Raw genomic sequence first — 12,981 nt, forward strand, 5'->3', positions numbered from 1 at the left:
CATAATTTACATATTACTATTTAACTATTTATGGTTTTATTATTATTTATTTATGGTGCAACTGTAACGAAAACCAATTTCCCCCAGGATCAATAAAGTATGACTATGACTATTTGTTTGCTGGAATGAGAAAACAATATTTACGTCATCAGGTTGGAGGGAACCCAGATGGAATACAAGGTGTTTCGCCTCCACCCTCAGGGTGGCCTTATCACGGCCCAAGGATCAAATACTTTTCTTCAACGTCTGGAACATTATTATTGGATTGATCAGAGGGTGTGTCATACAGGATAACTCCTCGTGATGGGTCTCCAGCAGTGGGGCTGGTTTGTTCGAGTTGCTGTTACAGTGATGTTTCAGAGTACGTGTGACAAATAAAGCTAACAGCATGCATGGGACGCATCGAGGGGGATACAGGCCAAACACAGGCAAATGGGATGAGCTGAAATGGGGATCTTGGTCAGCATGGACCAGTTGGACCGAAGGGCCTGATTCCGTGCTGTATGACTTTTTGTCTCTGTCATCATCTTTGTTTGTTCATTATGTGCTGTGTCGTATGACATGGGCAATTATGGTCTTTATGACCATGATTATTCTTGGGAAATTTTTTTATACATAAGTGGTTTGCCATTGCCTTCTATTGGGCAGTGTCTTTACAAGATGGGTGACCCCAGCCATTATCAATACCCTTCAGAGATTGTCTGCCTGGTGTCGGTGGTCGCATAACTAGGAATTGTGATCTGCACCAGCTGCTCATACAACCATCCACCACCTGCTCCCACGGCTTCACGTGACCCTGATCCGGTGGGGGGGAGGGGGGGGCTAAACAGGTGCTACACCTTGCCCAAGGGTGACCTGCAGGCCAGCAGAGGGAAGGAGCACCTTACACCTCCTTTGGTGGAAACATATTTCCAACCCACCACCCAGTAACCATAATTAAGAAACAAAAATGTTGTGACTGCAGCCCTGCACTAATTGAGGTCTATGTTGGTCGGGTTCAGCCATGGATGTTACACCCAGCTGTCTACATAAAAAGCAAGCCAGGGCAGTACAATATGGAGAAAAAGCTGTCGCCCATGTAGCGGGCTCCCCTTCTACGTAGCTGATGAGTCCAAAGGAATGATCGAGACTGATGGAGTGTGGCACCAGCAGCATTTCAGGATTTGCCAGTCAGCACTGAACTCAGCTTAGGTACTCCAGATGCAGACTTCTCCTTGGGGTTTACTCCTGTAGCCTTACCCATGACTGGGTACAGCCACAAGGCAGCGGAGCTTTGAGATCACAGTTTCCCTTCTCCAAGGTGAGTTGTCAACCAGAGCCCCATCTGCCTGAAAGTCCTCCGCTAACGGACAGAAATGCACTGGGTGGAGATCACAGATGGCACTAGAATAGGCTGATTGCAATGAGAACTGACTAGAATCTCTAGGGTAGGGTGAAGGAGAAGAGAAAAGAGCAAGGGTAAAGAAGGTGAGAGGTGAATGAGAAAAGACACATATATGGGCAAGGGATGAGGTGAAGTTAACAAGACCAGGACAGAGTTAACAGAGCAAAAAGAAGCAGAGCTGAGGTGGGGGGAGGGGCAGGGAGACCTCAAGGGGAGGGGGAGACCTGAAGGGAGAGAGAGGGAGAGCCGTTAGGGAGACCTCAAGGGGGAAGAGAGAAATGTTCCTCTCCATAGATGTCGCCTGACCTGCCGAATTCTTCCAGCACTTTGTGTGTGTTGCCCTGGATTTCCAGCATCGACAGAATCTCTCGTGTTGCTACTGCTAGTTCCATTATGTTTAGTTTCTCATGTCAGTGAATGTGTGGGTGGTTAGGAGTTGGCGAGGACGAGCGTGGCAGGCGAGGAGCTGCTACTTTACTGATTAAAAGGCTTGAGTTTCAGATAAGAACAAGTAACAAGTAGCAAGTTCAGAGCTAGGCAGTGTCAACTCAATACAGCTGGTGGGAGCATTATAGTCCATAATTCTCAGTAACGAATAACATTAGAAAGTCCAAGCCTGAGCTTCGAATGAGTGACCACACACATACGCGTGCATGCAAGCATATACACACACATGCGCACACAGACACACACACGTAAGGGGAATGCAGGTTTGAGGTTTCAGTTACATCAGCCACTGTCTTGTTGAATGACCAGAGTAGGCGAGAGAAGTCTAGTGGTCTGCACTGCTCCTCATTCATCTACCTTCTTGCTTTCTCTGCCATTTTCAATATCTTCCTACTCCATCGCCTAGGCCATGTTCTCTTCTCACTGCTGCCGCCAGGAAGGTGGTACATGAGGCTCAGGGCCGACCACTACCAGGCTCAGGAACAGTCATTACCCCTCAACCATCAGGCTCCTGAACCTGAGGGGACAACTTCACTTGCCCCATTACTGAAATGTTCCCTCAACCTATGGACTGACTTTCAAGGACTCTTCATCTCAAGTTCTCAGTAATAATAAATAAGCAATAAATATCATTTCTTTTTTATTAGAACAGTTTGTAATCTTTTGCACACTGATTGAACGCCCAAGTTGGTGGGGTCTTTCATTGATTCTATTATGGTTATTAAGGGACAAAAATGTTGTGACTGCAGCCCTGCACTATTTGAGGTCTATGTTGGACGGGTTCAACCATGGATGTTACACCCAGCTGTCTACATAAAACGCAAGCCAGGGCAGTACAATATGGGGGAAAAAGCTGTCGCCCATGTAGTGGGCTCACCTTCTATGCAGCTGATGAGTCCAAAGGAATGATCAAGAAAAAATGAATCTCAGGGTAGAATATGGTGACATATATGCACTTTGGTAATAAATTTCTTTTGAGTTTTGAACTTGTTTACACGTAACTCTTTTCATGTGGCAGCCCCCATTGCCAATGCAAACAATCCAAGCTTGGCCAATCTCACCTTATACGTAATACTCTCTCATCCGATGACTTCCTTGCTGGTTTAACTCTTTGGATTTGGGTTGAAGGTTGTGAAGATGTGGGCCGCCAAGGTTTTAAAACATTGCAGATTTTGCCCCCTTCTACCCACATGCTTATCAAGAATCTATTCAAGTCCTGTATTAAAAATATTAATAGCCTTTGCTCCCACTACCCTTTGAGTCATAGAGACGGAAACACACCCTTCGGCCCAACTCATCCGTGCTGACTATAGTGCTCACCAAGCTAGTCCCACTTGCCTGCATTTGGCCCAGAGCCTCCACGCCCCTCCTATCCGCTCACTTATCCAAGTGTCTTTTAAATGTTACTGTACCTGCCTCTGGTAGCTCATTCCATTTATGCACCACACTGAGTGGAGAGGTTGTCCCCCACCCCCGTACGGTCCCTTTTAAATCACATGGAGTTTTTTCTCTAGGTGCTCCAGTTTCCTCCCACATTCCAAAGACGTACGGGTTGGGGTTTGTGACAGGTTGGCACAGAATTTTCCTCTCAGACTTGACCTCCACAGCTGCATGTGGCAAAGAAGTCCACAGATTCACCACTCTGGTTAAACAAATTCCTCCTCATCTCCGTTCTGAAAGGACGCCCCTCTATTCGGATGCTGTGTTCTCTGGTCTTTGACTCTCCCACCACAGGAAACATCTTCTCCTCATTGAAACCTATCAAATGGTGAAAGGCCTTAATAGAGTGGATGTGGAGACGTGAGTGGTGAATCTGTGGAATTCTCTGCCACGTGCAGCTGTGGAGGTTAAGTCTTCATGTATATTTAAAGTAGAGGTTGATAGATTCTTGAGTGGTCAGGACATGAAGGAATGCGGGGAGAAGGCAGGGGACTGGGGCTGAGAGGAAAATTGGATTGAATGGTGGAAGAGACTCGATGGGCCAAATGGCCTAATTCTGCTCCAATATCTTCTGATCTTCTATTCTAACATACAATCTTCTAAACTAAAAGGGAACACAAAGCAAATTCATGCTAGTTCAGAATAGTATAGCCTGATTCAAGGCCTGGTATTGTTCTGGTATTTGTGCAAGGCTATTAAGACCATAAGACATTAAGAATCAATGAACCTTCTAGAGATGGCTCTTGAATGTGGACACTCCTTACAGACAGTGGTGGGAATTGAACCCCTATCTTCCAATGTTCCCTCTAACTTGTAAAGAGGAGCGTGCACAAAAAATCTTGTGCCGTGCAGTTTTTTTGCCCAGTGACAGCAACATGTGTGCACTGAATTTTTACGTGGAAGCAAACCTGAAGTTATTCCAAGGATAGCAGTTCTTTTGTGCTTCTTTGGAATTCGACATAGAGAATCAATAATTTCTTCAATAAAAACAGTATAACTAAGCCAGTTCTAAAATCTGCAGACTCCACGCTGTCAACACTGTCCACATCAGAAATCGGAAAAGGAAATGTGATTGTGCACGATTGTGAAATATACTTATAACCATATAGCAATTACAGCATGGAAGTAGGCCATCTCGGCCCTTCTAGTCCGTGCCGAACTCTTACTCTCACCTAGTCCCACCAACCTGCACTCAGCCCATAACCCTCCATTCCTTTCCTGTCCATATAGCTGTCCAATTTAACTTTAAACGACAACATCGAACCTACCTCAACCACTTCTGCTGGAAGCTCATTCCACACAGCTACCACTCTCTGAGTAAAGATGTTCCCCCTCATGATACCCCTAAACTTTTGCCCTTTAACTCTCAACTTATGTCCTCTTGTTTGAATCTCCCCCACTCTCAATGGGAAAAGCCTATCCATGTCAACTCTATCTATCCCCCTCATAATTTGAAATACCTCTATCAAGTCCCCCCTCAGCCTTCTATGCTTCAAAGAATAAAGACCTAACTTGTTCAACCTTTAACTTAGGAGATGAAACCCAGGTAACATTCTAGTAAACATGCCAATGAGTTAGAGGGTGACAACATTTTGTGCATAGTTTAAATTCGTTTCTCCGCTAGTAGCGAAGACGTGTGTGTGTGCGCGCGCGCGCACACACACACATGTGCACACCTTAGAGGAAACAAGGCTATCTTCCACTTGTTGGCACTATAATAGGTGTTATGCTAACTGCTACAATAACATGCCGCCCCAACAGATACCTTCAAATAAATGGGTAATTGGGTTCACATCTCTTACCGTTCCAGGAAGCTTGTGGCCTCATTGGTCAATGTCTGCATCAGGTTGTCATATGAATAGGGCTGCTGAATTATCTTCTCGTTGTGCATCAGGATGCAGTTGAAGTTGCGAAACTGGTTGAAGAACAACACTGTAAAGGCAAGCAATATGGCGGCCACCAGGAAGACATAGCCCAGGGCTCTCCAAGGTACCTTCACCAAGGCCAAGTAGTCCAGGAGCAACAGGGTGAAAAGCCCCAGGGTGACAAGCTGGAGAGTGACAAGGGCGACACTTCGAGATCCCGCGATGAGGACGCTACCACTGTTGAGCTTGCAATCGCGCAGATTAGACAACGGAAGGCCGTAAAAGTAGTCAAACCCGTGACGTGCTGGATGGTGACAGTGGTCGTCACTGGTTTTGCAATTCAAGCCAAGGTGCCACTTTCCTGTAAAGTAAACCATTAGTTCAAGTTCAATGTCATTTGAATGTACACATATACAACCAAACGAAACAATGTTCCTCCACATCCTGGTGCACCCACAAAACACATCACACACAGCACGTACAGTACAGAGCAGAAGTCTTAGGCACACATACAGTATATTGCTTTAGTGTGCCCACGATATTTGTCAATGTGGAATGGAAAGTGAGTTTGTAACCCTGGTGGGAGCAAAGGATGTTGGGAATGGCGAGGGTGGAGCACCGCGCGAGGGATGTGAGACATGCCAGGGGACGGGTGAGTGGCGCAGGCTAGGTCATTTCATTCCAAACAATTGGTTTATTGATCATTACAGGATGACTGTCTCTCCAGTGCTTCTCCCTCCCTCCCCATTCCTTCTCCTTTCCCAATAATGCTTCCCCTCTCCCTGATCCCTTCCCACTCTCAGTCCACAACAGAGATCCACATCAGAATCAGGTTTATCATTGCTCACACAAGTCATAAAATTTGTTTCTTGTGGCAGCAGTACACAGCAATACATAAAATTACTACTGTACTGTGCAAAGGTCTTAGGCACACTAGCTGTAACTGGACACACTAGAGGCTGTGGTAGAACAGAGAACTCTACAGAAAATCCTGCCAATTCTGGACAATGTTTCTCACCCTCTGCATGCCACCTCGGCTAAACAGAGGAGCACTTTCAGTAATAGACCAAGACCAAGACAGCTGTGCTGCTCTAAAGAGCGCTATGCTTGGGGAAGTCCAGAACGAGGGGTCACAGTTTGAGGATAAAGGGGAAGCCTTTTAGGACCGAGATTAGAAAAAACTTCTTCACACAGAGAGTGGTGAATCTGTGGAATTCTCTGCCACAGGAAACAGTTGAGGTCAGTTCATTGGCTATATTTAAGAACTTAAAGAGGAGTAACTTTGAAGGTATGAGACATGAATTAGCTAAGATAGACTGGCAAATGACACTTAAAGGATTGACGGTGGATATGCAATGGCAAGCATTTAAAGGTTGCATGGATGAACTACAACAATTGTTCATCCCAGTTTGGCAAAAGAATAAATCAAGGAAGGTAGTGCACCCGTGGCTGACAAGAGAAATTAGGGATAGTATCAATTCCAAAGAAGAAGCATACAAATTAGCCAGAGAAAGTGGCTCACCTGAGGACTGGGAGAAATCCAGAGTTCAGCAGAGGAGGACAAAGGGCTTAATTAGGAAGAGGAAAAAAGATTATGAGAGAAAACTGGCAGGGAACATAAAAACTGACTGTAAAAGCTTTTATAGATATGTAAAAAGGAAAAGACTGGTAAAGACAAATGTAGGTCCCCTGCAGACAGAAACAGGTGAATTGATTATGGGGAGCAAGGACATGGCAGACCAATTGAATAATTACTTTGGTTCTGTCTTCACTAAGGAGGACATAAATAATCTTCCAGAAATAGTAGGGGACAGAGGGTCCAGTGAGTTGGAAGAACTGAGCGAAATACATGTTAGTAGGGAAGTGGTGTTAGGTAAATTGAAGGGATTGAAGGAAGATAAATCCCCAGGGCCAGATGGTCTGCATCCCAGAGTGCTTAAGGAAGTAGCCCAAGAAATAGTGGATGCATTAGTGATAATTTTTCAAAACTCGTTAGATTCTGGACTAGTTCCTGAGGATTGGAGGGTGGATAATGTAACTCCACTTTTTAAAAAAGGAGGGAGAGAGAAACCGGGGAATTATAGACCAGTTAGCCTAACGTCGGTGGTGGGGAAACTGCTGGAGTCAGTTATCAAGGATGTGATAACAGCACATTTGGAAAGTGGTGAAATGATCGGACAAAGTCAGCATGGATTTGTGAAAGGAAAATCATGTCTGACGAATCTCATAGAATTTTTTGAGGATGTAACTAGTAGAGTGGATAGGGGAGAACCAGTGGATGTGGTATATTTGGATTTTCAGAAGGCTTTTGACAAGGTCCCACACAGGAGATTAGTGTGCAAACTTAAAGCACACGGTATTGGGGGTAAGGTATTGGTGTGGGTGGAGAGTTGGTTAGCAGACAGGAAGCAAAGAGTGGGAATAAACGGGACCTTTTCAGAATGGCAGGCGGTGACTAGTGGGGTACCGCAAGGCTCAGTGCTGGGACCCCAGTTGTTTACAATATATATTAATGACTTGGATGAGGGAATTAAATGCAGCATCTCCAAGTTTGCGGATGACACGAAGCTGGGTGGCAGTGTTAGCTGTGAGGAGGATGCTAAGAGGATGCAGGGTGACTTGGATAGGTTGGGTGAGTGGGCAAATTCATGGCAGATGCAATTTAATGTGGATAAATGTGAAGTTATCCACTTTGGTGGCAAAAATAGGAAAACAGATTATTATCTGAATGGTGGCCGATTAGGAAAAGGGGAGGTGCAACGAGACCTGGGTGTCATTATACACCAGTCATTGAAAGTGGGCATGCAGGTACAGCAGGCGGTGAAAAAGGCGAATGGTATGCTGGCATTTATAGCGAGAGGATTCGAGTACAGGAGCAGGGAGGTACTACTGCAGTTGTACAAGGCCTTGGTGAGACCACACCTGGAGTACTGTGTGCAGTTTTGGTCCCCTAATCTGAGGAAAGACATCCTTGCCATAGAGGGAGTACAAAGAAGGTTCACCAGATTGATTCCTGGGATGGCAGGACTTTCAAATGAAGAAAGACTGGATGAACTGGGCTTGTACTCGTTGGAATTTAGAAGATTGAGGGGGGATCTGATTGAAACGTATAAGATCCTAAAGGGATTGGACAGGCTAGATGCAGGAAGATTGTTCCCGATGTTGGGGAAGTCCAGAATGAGGGGCCACAGTTTGAGGATAGAGGGGAAGCCTTTTAGGACCGAGATTAGGAAAAACTTCTTCACACAGAGAGTGGTGAATCTGTGGAATTCTTTGCCACAGGAAACAGTTGAGGCCAGTTCATTGGCTATATTTAAGAGGGAGTTAGATATGGCCCTTGTGGCTACGGGGGTCAGGGGGTATGGAGGGAAGGCTGGGGCGGGGTTCTGAGTTGGATGATCAGCCATGATCATAATAAATGGCGGTGCAGGCTTGAAGGGCCGAATGGCCTACTCCTGCACCTATTTTCTATGTTTCTATATTTAAGAGGGAGTTAGATATGGCCCTTGTGGCTAAAGGGATCAGGGGGTATGGAGGGAAGGCTGGTGCAGGGTTCTGAGTTGGATGATCAGCCATGATCATACTGATTGGCGGTGCAGGCTCGAAGGGCCGAATGGCCTACTCCTGCACCTATTTTCTATGTTTTTATGTTTCTATATGAGGTCATTCTTACCCTCGGCCATTAGGCTCTATAATGAGTCAACCTGTAGCTGGGGAAGTGATGACCCCCTCCTGTTAGACTGTTTGTGGTAACTTGTTCTTTATTCTTCCTACTTCTCTTCTAATATCTATATCTGTGCACTCGTAATGCTACTGTGACACTGTAATTTCTTTTGGGATCAATAAAATATCTATGTGCCTAAGATTTTTGCACAAAACTGTATTTCCTAGTCAGGATGGCCTGGAGGTGGTAGTGGCCCCATATCCCTCCTGCTGCTAGAGGAGAGTGGTCGTGGAAGAAGGGGAGCCTGGAGGGAACAGCGGCAGCAGGGGAGTCTCAGGTTTGAGGTGCTACGGCCAAGGTACGGACTGGAGCTGGAGCTAGAGGTGGACCGATCTGCAGTCTGAAGGTTTCCAGGGTCGCAGGACCTGGAGTTGGTGGTGGTGTAGTCGAGGTCTGGATCCACTCGAGGGTGCTGGAACTGGGGTAGGCGACAATTGTGCAGCCAACCAATTGATTTCTCTAACTTCTGATAATCTCGCTCTCCTCCCCTTTCTCTTCCCCACCCCCCATTCCCCAATCTGGCTCTGCTCTTACCTCCTCTCTTGTCATCTGCCTATCCCATCCCTCTGGTGCCCTGCTCCTTTTTTACCCACTGTCCGCCATCCTGTCCAATCAGATTCCTCCTTCTTCAGCCCTTGATCTCTTCCCCATATCAACTCTCAGCTTCTCACTTCAACCCCCCCACTCATCTGGACTCACCTATCATCTTCTAGCTCGTACACCTTCCCCTCCTCCGACCTTTTTATTCTGACTTCTTCCCCCTTCCTTTCCAGCCCTGAGGAAGGGTCTCAGCCCGAAACATCGACTGTTCATAGATACTGCCTGACCTGCTGAGCTCCCCCAGCATTTTGATACGCGTTACTCTGGATTGTTCCTGTGTTTATTAAAACTTAATTGCCTTGTATCAGAAGGTGCAGCCACTACCCCTTACCTATCAAGGCAGTGGAATAGCCTTCCTCTTTCAACAGCTTGACAAAGGTGCTTTCATTGGTGGGAAGTCCACCTGACCCAGCAACAAAAATGTAGACACCAACTCTTTGGGTGGAGGCCATTCCTAAAGAGAAAGAGAAAGAGAGAACTTGGTCTTTTAGGGTCATAGAACAGGACAGCACAAAAAGAGGCCTTTCTTGTGTTTTACACTCAGAGGCCGCTTTATTAGTTATCTCCTGTACCCCATAGAGCGGCCACTGAACGTACATCCGTGGGCTTCTGCTGCAGCAGCCCATCCACTTCAAGGTTTGCCATGTTGTGTGTTGAGAGATGCTCTTCTGCACATCACTGTTGTAATGTATGGTTTTTGAGTTACCGACACCTTCCTGTCAGCTTGAACCAGTCTGGCCATTCTCCTCTGACCTCTCTCATTAACAAGGTGTTTCTGCCCACAGAACTGCCTCTCACTGGATATGCAAACACGAGGAATTCTGCAGATGCTGGAAATTCAAGCAACACACATCAGTGTTGCTGGTGAACGCAGCAGGCCAGGCAGCATCTCTAGGAAGAGGTACAGTCGACGTTTCGGGCTGAGACTCTTCATCAGGACTAACTGAAGGAAGAGCTAGTAAGAGATTTGAAAAACTGAAGGAAGAGCTAGTGAGGGACTTGAAACTATCTCTTCCTTCAGTTAGTCCTGACGAAGGGTCTCGGCCTGAAACGTCGACTGTACCTCTTCCTAGCGATGCTGCCTGGCCTGCTGCGTTCACCAGCAACTTTGATGTGTCTCACTGGATATTTTTTTGTTTCTCGCCCCATTCTCTGTAAACTCCAGAGACTGTGGTGAGTGAAACTCCTAGGAGATCAGCCTTTTCTGAGATATCCAAACCACCAACAATTATTCCAAGGTCAAAGTCACTTAGAACACATTTCTTCCCCATTCTGTTGTTTAGTCTGAACAACAATTGACCCTCGACCATGTCTGCAGGCTTTTATGCATTGAGTTGCTGCTATGTGATTGGCTGATTAGATATTTGCATTAACAAGCAGGTGGACCTAATAAAGTGGCCACACTGGCTCCTCTTACAACATCAACATAACCTGCTCCCTTCTCTCCTAGCTTCCTCTTTCATGCACCTGTCACCGGAATCAGGTTCATTATCATTGACATACGTTGTGAAATTCATTGTTTCAGAGCAGCAGTACAGCACAAGTCATAAAAATATTAGTTACAATAAGAAATTTATAAAAATCAGTGCAAAAAGCGAGCAAAACAGTGAGGTAGCGTTCATGGACGGTTCAGAATCCGATGGCAGAGGGCGAGAAGCTGGATGGAAAGTGGCTTTCTCAGGCTGATGGAAGGGCGGGGCACTTGTGAGATGAAGTTCACTGTGGAGCGTGAGACAATGGTAAGGTGGCGACGCGCTCAGGCGCAGCAGCTTCAATGGGGCCAGCCAGATGTGCAGCTGTCTTTTGCAGGCATGCTTCTCGTGATCACAAGGCCCCGGTGGACTTTGAGAACTTGGAGCTCTGCAGGCCTACCCCATCAGCGTGTTGCTCATTGGCGGATAACCTGAACGAGCGGGACTTGACATGGAACGTGCTGCTGCCTGCGCCAGAGGCGCGTTGGCAGAGTCGGTGCGCGAAGGTAACGCGCAATCTAACAGCGGCCGATCATCAGCGGCCGCTCCAAAATGATATCGGTATTTGTTAAGTAGGTACCATGCACAATCCTGATTTGATGGAGACAGACGTGAGAAGCATGGAGGAACACCTGGAGAAACTTCTGAGATGCCTGCTTCGCTGCCGCTGCTACTGTGCAATCAAGTATCTCCAGAGGGGAAGCCCCCAGATCCTCAGCTTTGCCTATTGCCGGGGCCGGGGTCGAAACGCTTGGCAGAGATGGTGCTTGGTGTCAGAGGGCTGGCTTCGGAGGCTCGAAGTTTTCGGACAGACTCAAGAGTCGGCTGTGGTCGGGTGCTTCCAGGATGCTGCATCGGCAAGTTTGCGGCGCTGGAAGCTCATGGCAGGGAGAGTTTTTCTTCCTTCTCCCCTCTGCGTGAGATGATGGGACTTTCGAGAGACTTTGAGACTTTATTTTTTACCATGCCCATGGTCTGTTCTTTATCAAATTACGGTATTGCTTGCACTGTTGTAGCTATATGTTATAATTATGTGGTTTTTGTCAGTTTTTTTAGTCTTGGTTTGTCTTGTATTTCTGTGATATCATACTGGAGGAACATTGTATCATCTCTTAATGCATGCATTACTAAATGACAATAAAAGGACTGCGTGTCCTCATAATCTAATCTAATCTAATCTTAATCATTTTTCTTGTGATTGCAAGGCCCCGTTAGATGTTGTTGACGTGCAGTGCTCTGGGTCCAATTCACAAATTTATCGGCGGACAGTGCGGGGGGTGGGGGGGTGGGCTGTCTGGCCTCAGTCGTGGCAAGGACTGGGCCTCGGGCCGCAGCGTTGCCTATTCGCAGCCGCCCACAAGAGAGGAATTGGAGTCTGTGCGCTCCGCTGGAGTGCTGGGGTCGGTGTGGCTGGAGTCAGTACAGCCCACTGGTGTTTACTTGGTAGAGAACAGGCTGTGTTGGGTTCAACTGCGGACTGCTGTAACATTCATGAACTCAAGGTTTTGGATTATATTGAGGATCAGGTTTACTATCACCGGCATGCGACGTGAAATTTGTTAACTTGGCAGCAGCAGCTCACTGCAATACATAATCTAGCAGAGAGAGAAAAAAATAATAAAATAAAAATAATAATAATAAAAAAACAAGTAAATCAATTATAGTATACGTATATTGAATAGATTAAAAATCGTGCAAAAACTACTGTAAAAAAAAGTGAGATAGTGTCCAAAGATTCAATAGTCATAGTCATACTTTATTGATCCCAGGCGGAAATTGGTTTTCGTTACAGTTGCACCATAAATAATAAATAGTAGTAGAACCATAAATAGTTAAATAGTAATATATAAATTATGCCAGTAAATTATGAAATAAGTCCAGGACCAGCCTATCGGCACAGGGTGTCTAACCCTCCAAGGGAGGAGTTGTAAAGTTTGATGGCCACAGGCAGGAATGACTTCCTATGACGCTCTGTGCTGCATCTCGGAGGAATGAGTCTCTGGCTGAATATACTCCTGTGCCCAACCAGTACATTATGTAGTGGATAGG

At 46.2% G+C, this 12,981-nt stretch overlaps 1 protein-coding gene across 6 annotated transcripts in view; it reads right to left on the reverse strand.

Annotated features, from left to right (window-relative positions):
- LOC140200009 (steryl-sulfatase-like) overlaps positions 1 to 12,981 on the reverse strand; it is a 142,210-nt gene that overhangs the window by 58,818 nt on the left and 70,411 nt on the right. For all 6 annotated transcript variants that reach the window (XM_072262621.1, XM_072262622.1, XM_072262623.1 and 3 more), the window contains 2 exons: positions 9,792 to 9,914; positions 5,074 to 5,497 (listed from right to left, as the gene is read on the reverse strand). In XM_072262621.1, coding sequence (XP_072118722.1) covers positions 5,074 to 5,497; positions 9,792 to 9,914 — 547 coding nt within the window. The remainder of the gene's footprint in view (positions 1 to 5,073; positions 5,498 to 9,791; positions 9,915 to 12,981) is intronic.

Source organism: Mobula birostris, chromosome 7 (assembly GCF_030028105.1).
Source record: "Mobula birostris isolate sMobBir1 chromosome 7, sMobBir1.hap1, whole genome shotgun sequence".
NCBI classification, from domain to species: domain Eukaryota; kingdom Metazoa; phylum Chordata; class Chondrichthyes; order Myliobatiformes; family Myliobatidae; genus Mobula; species Mobula birostris.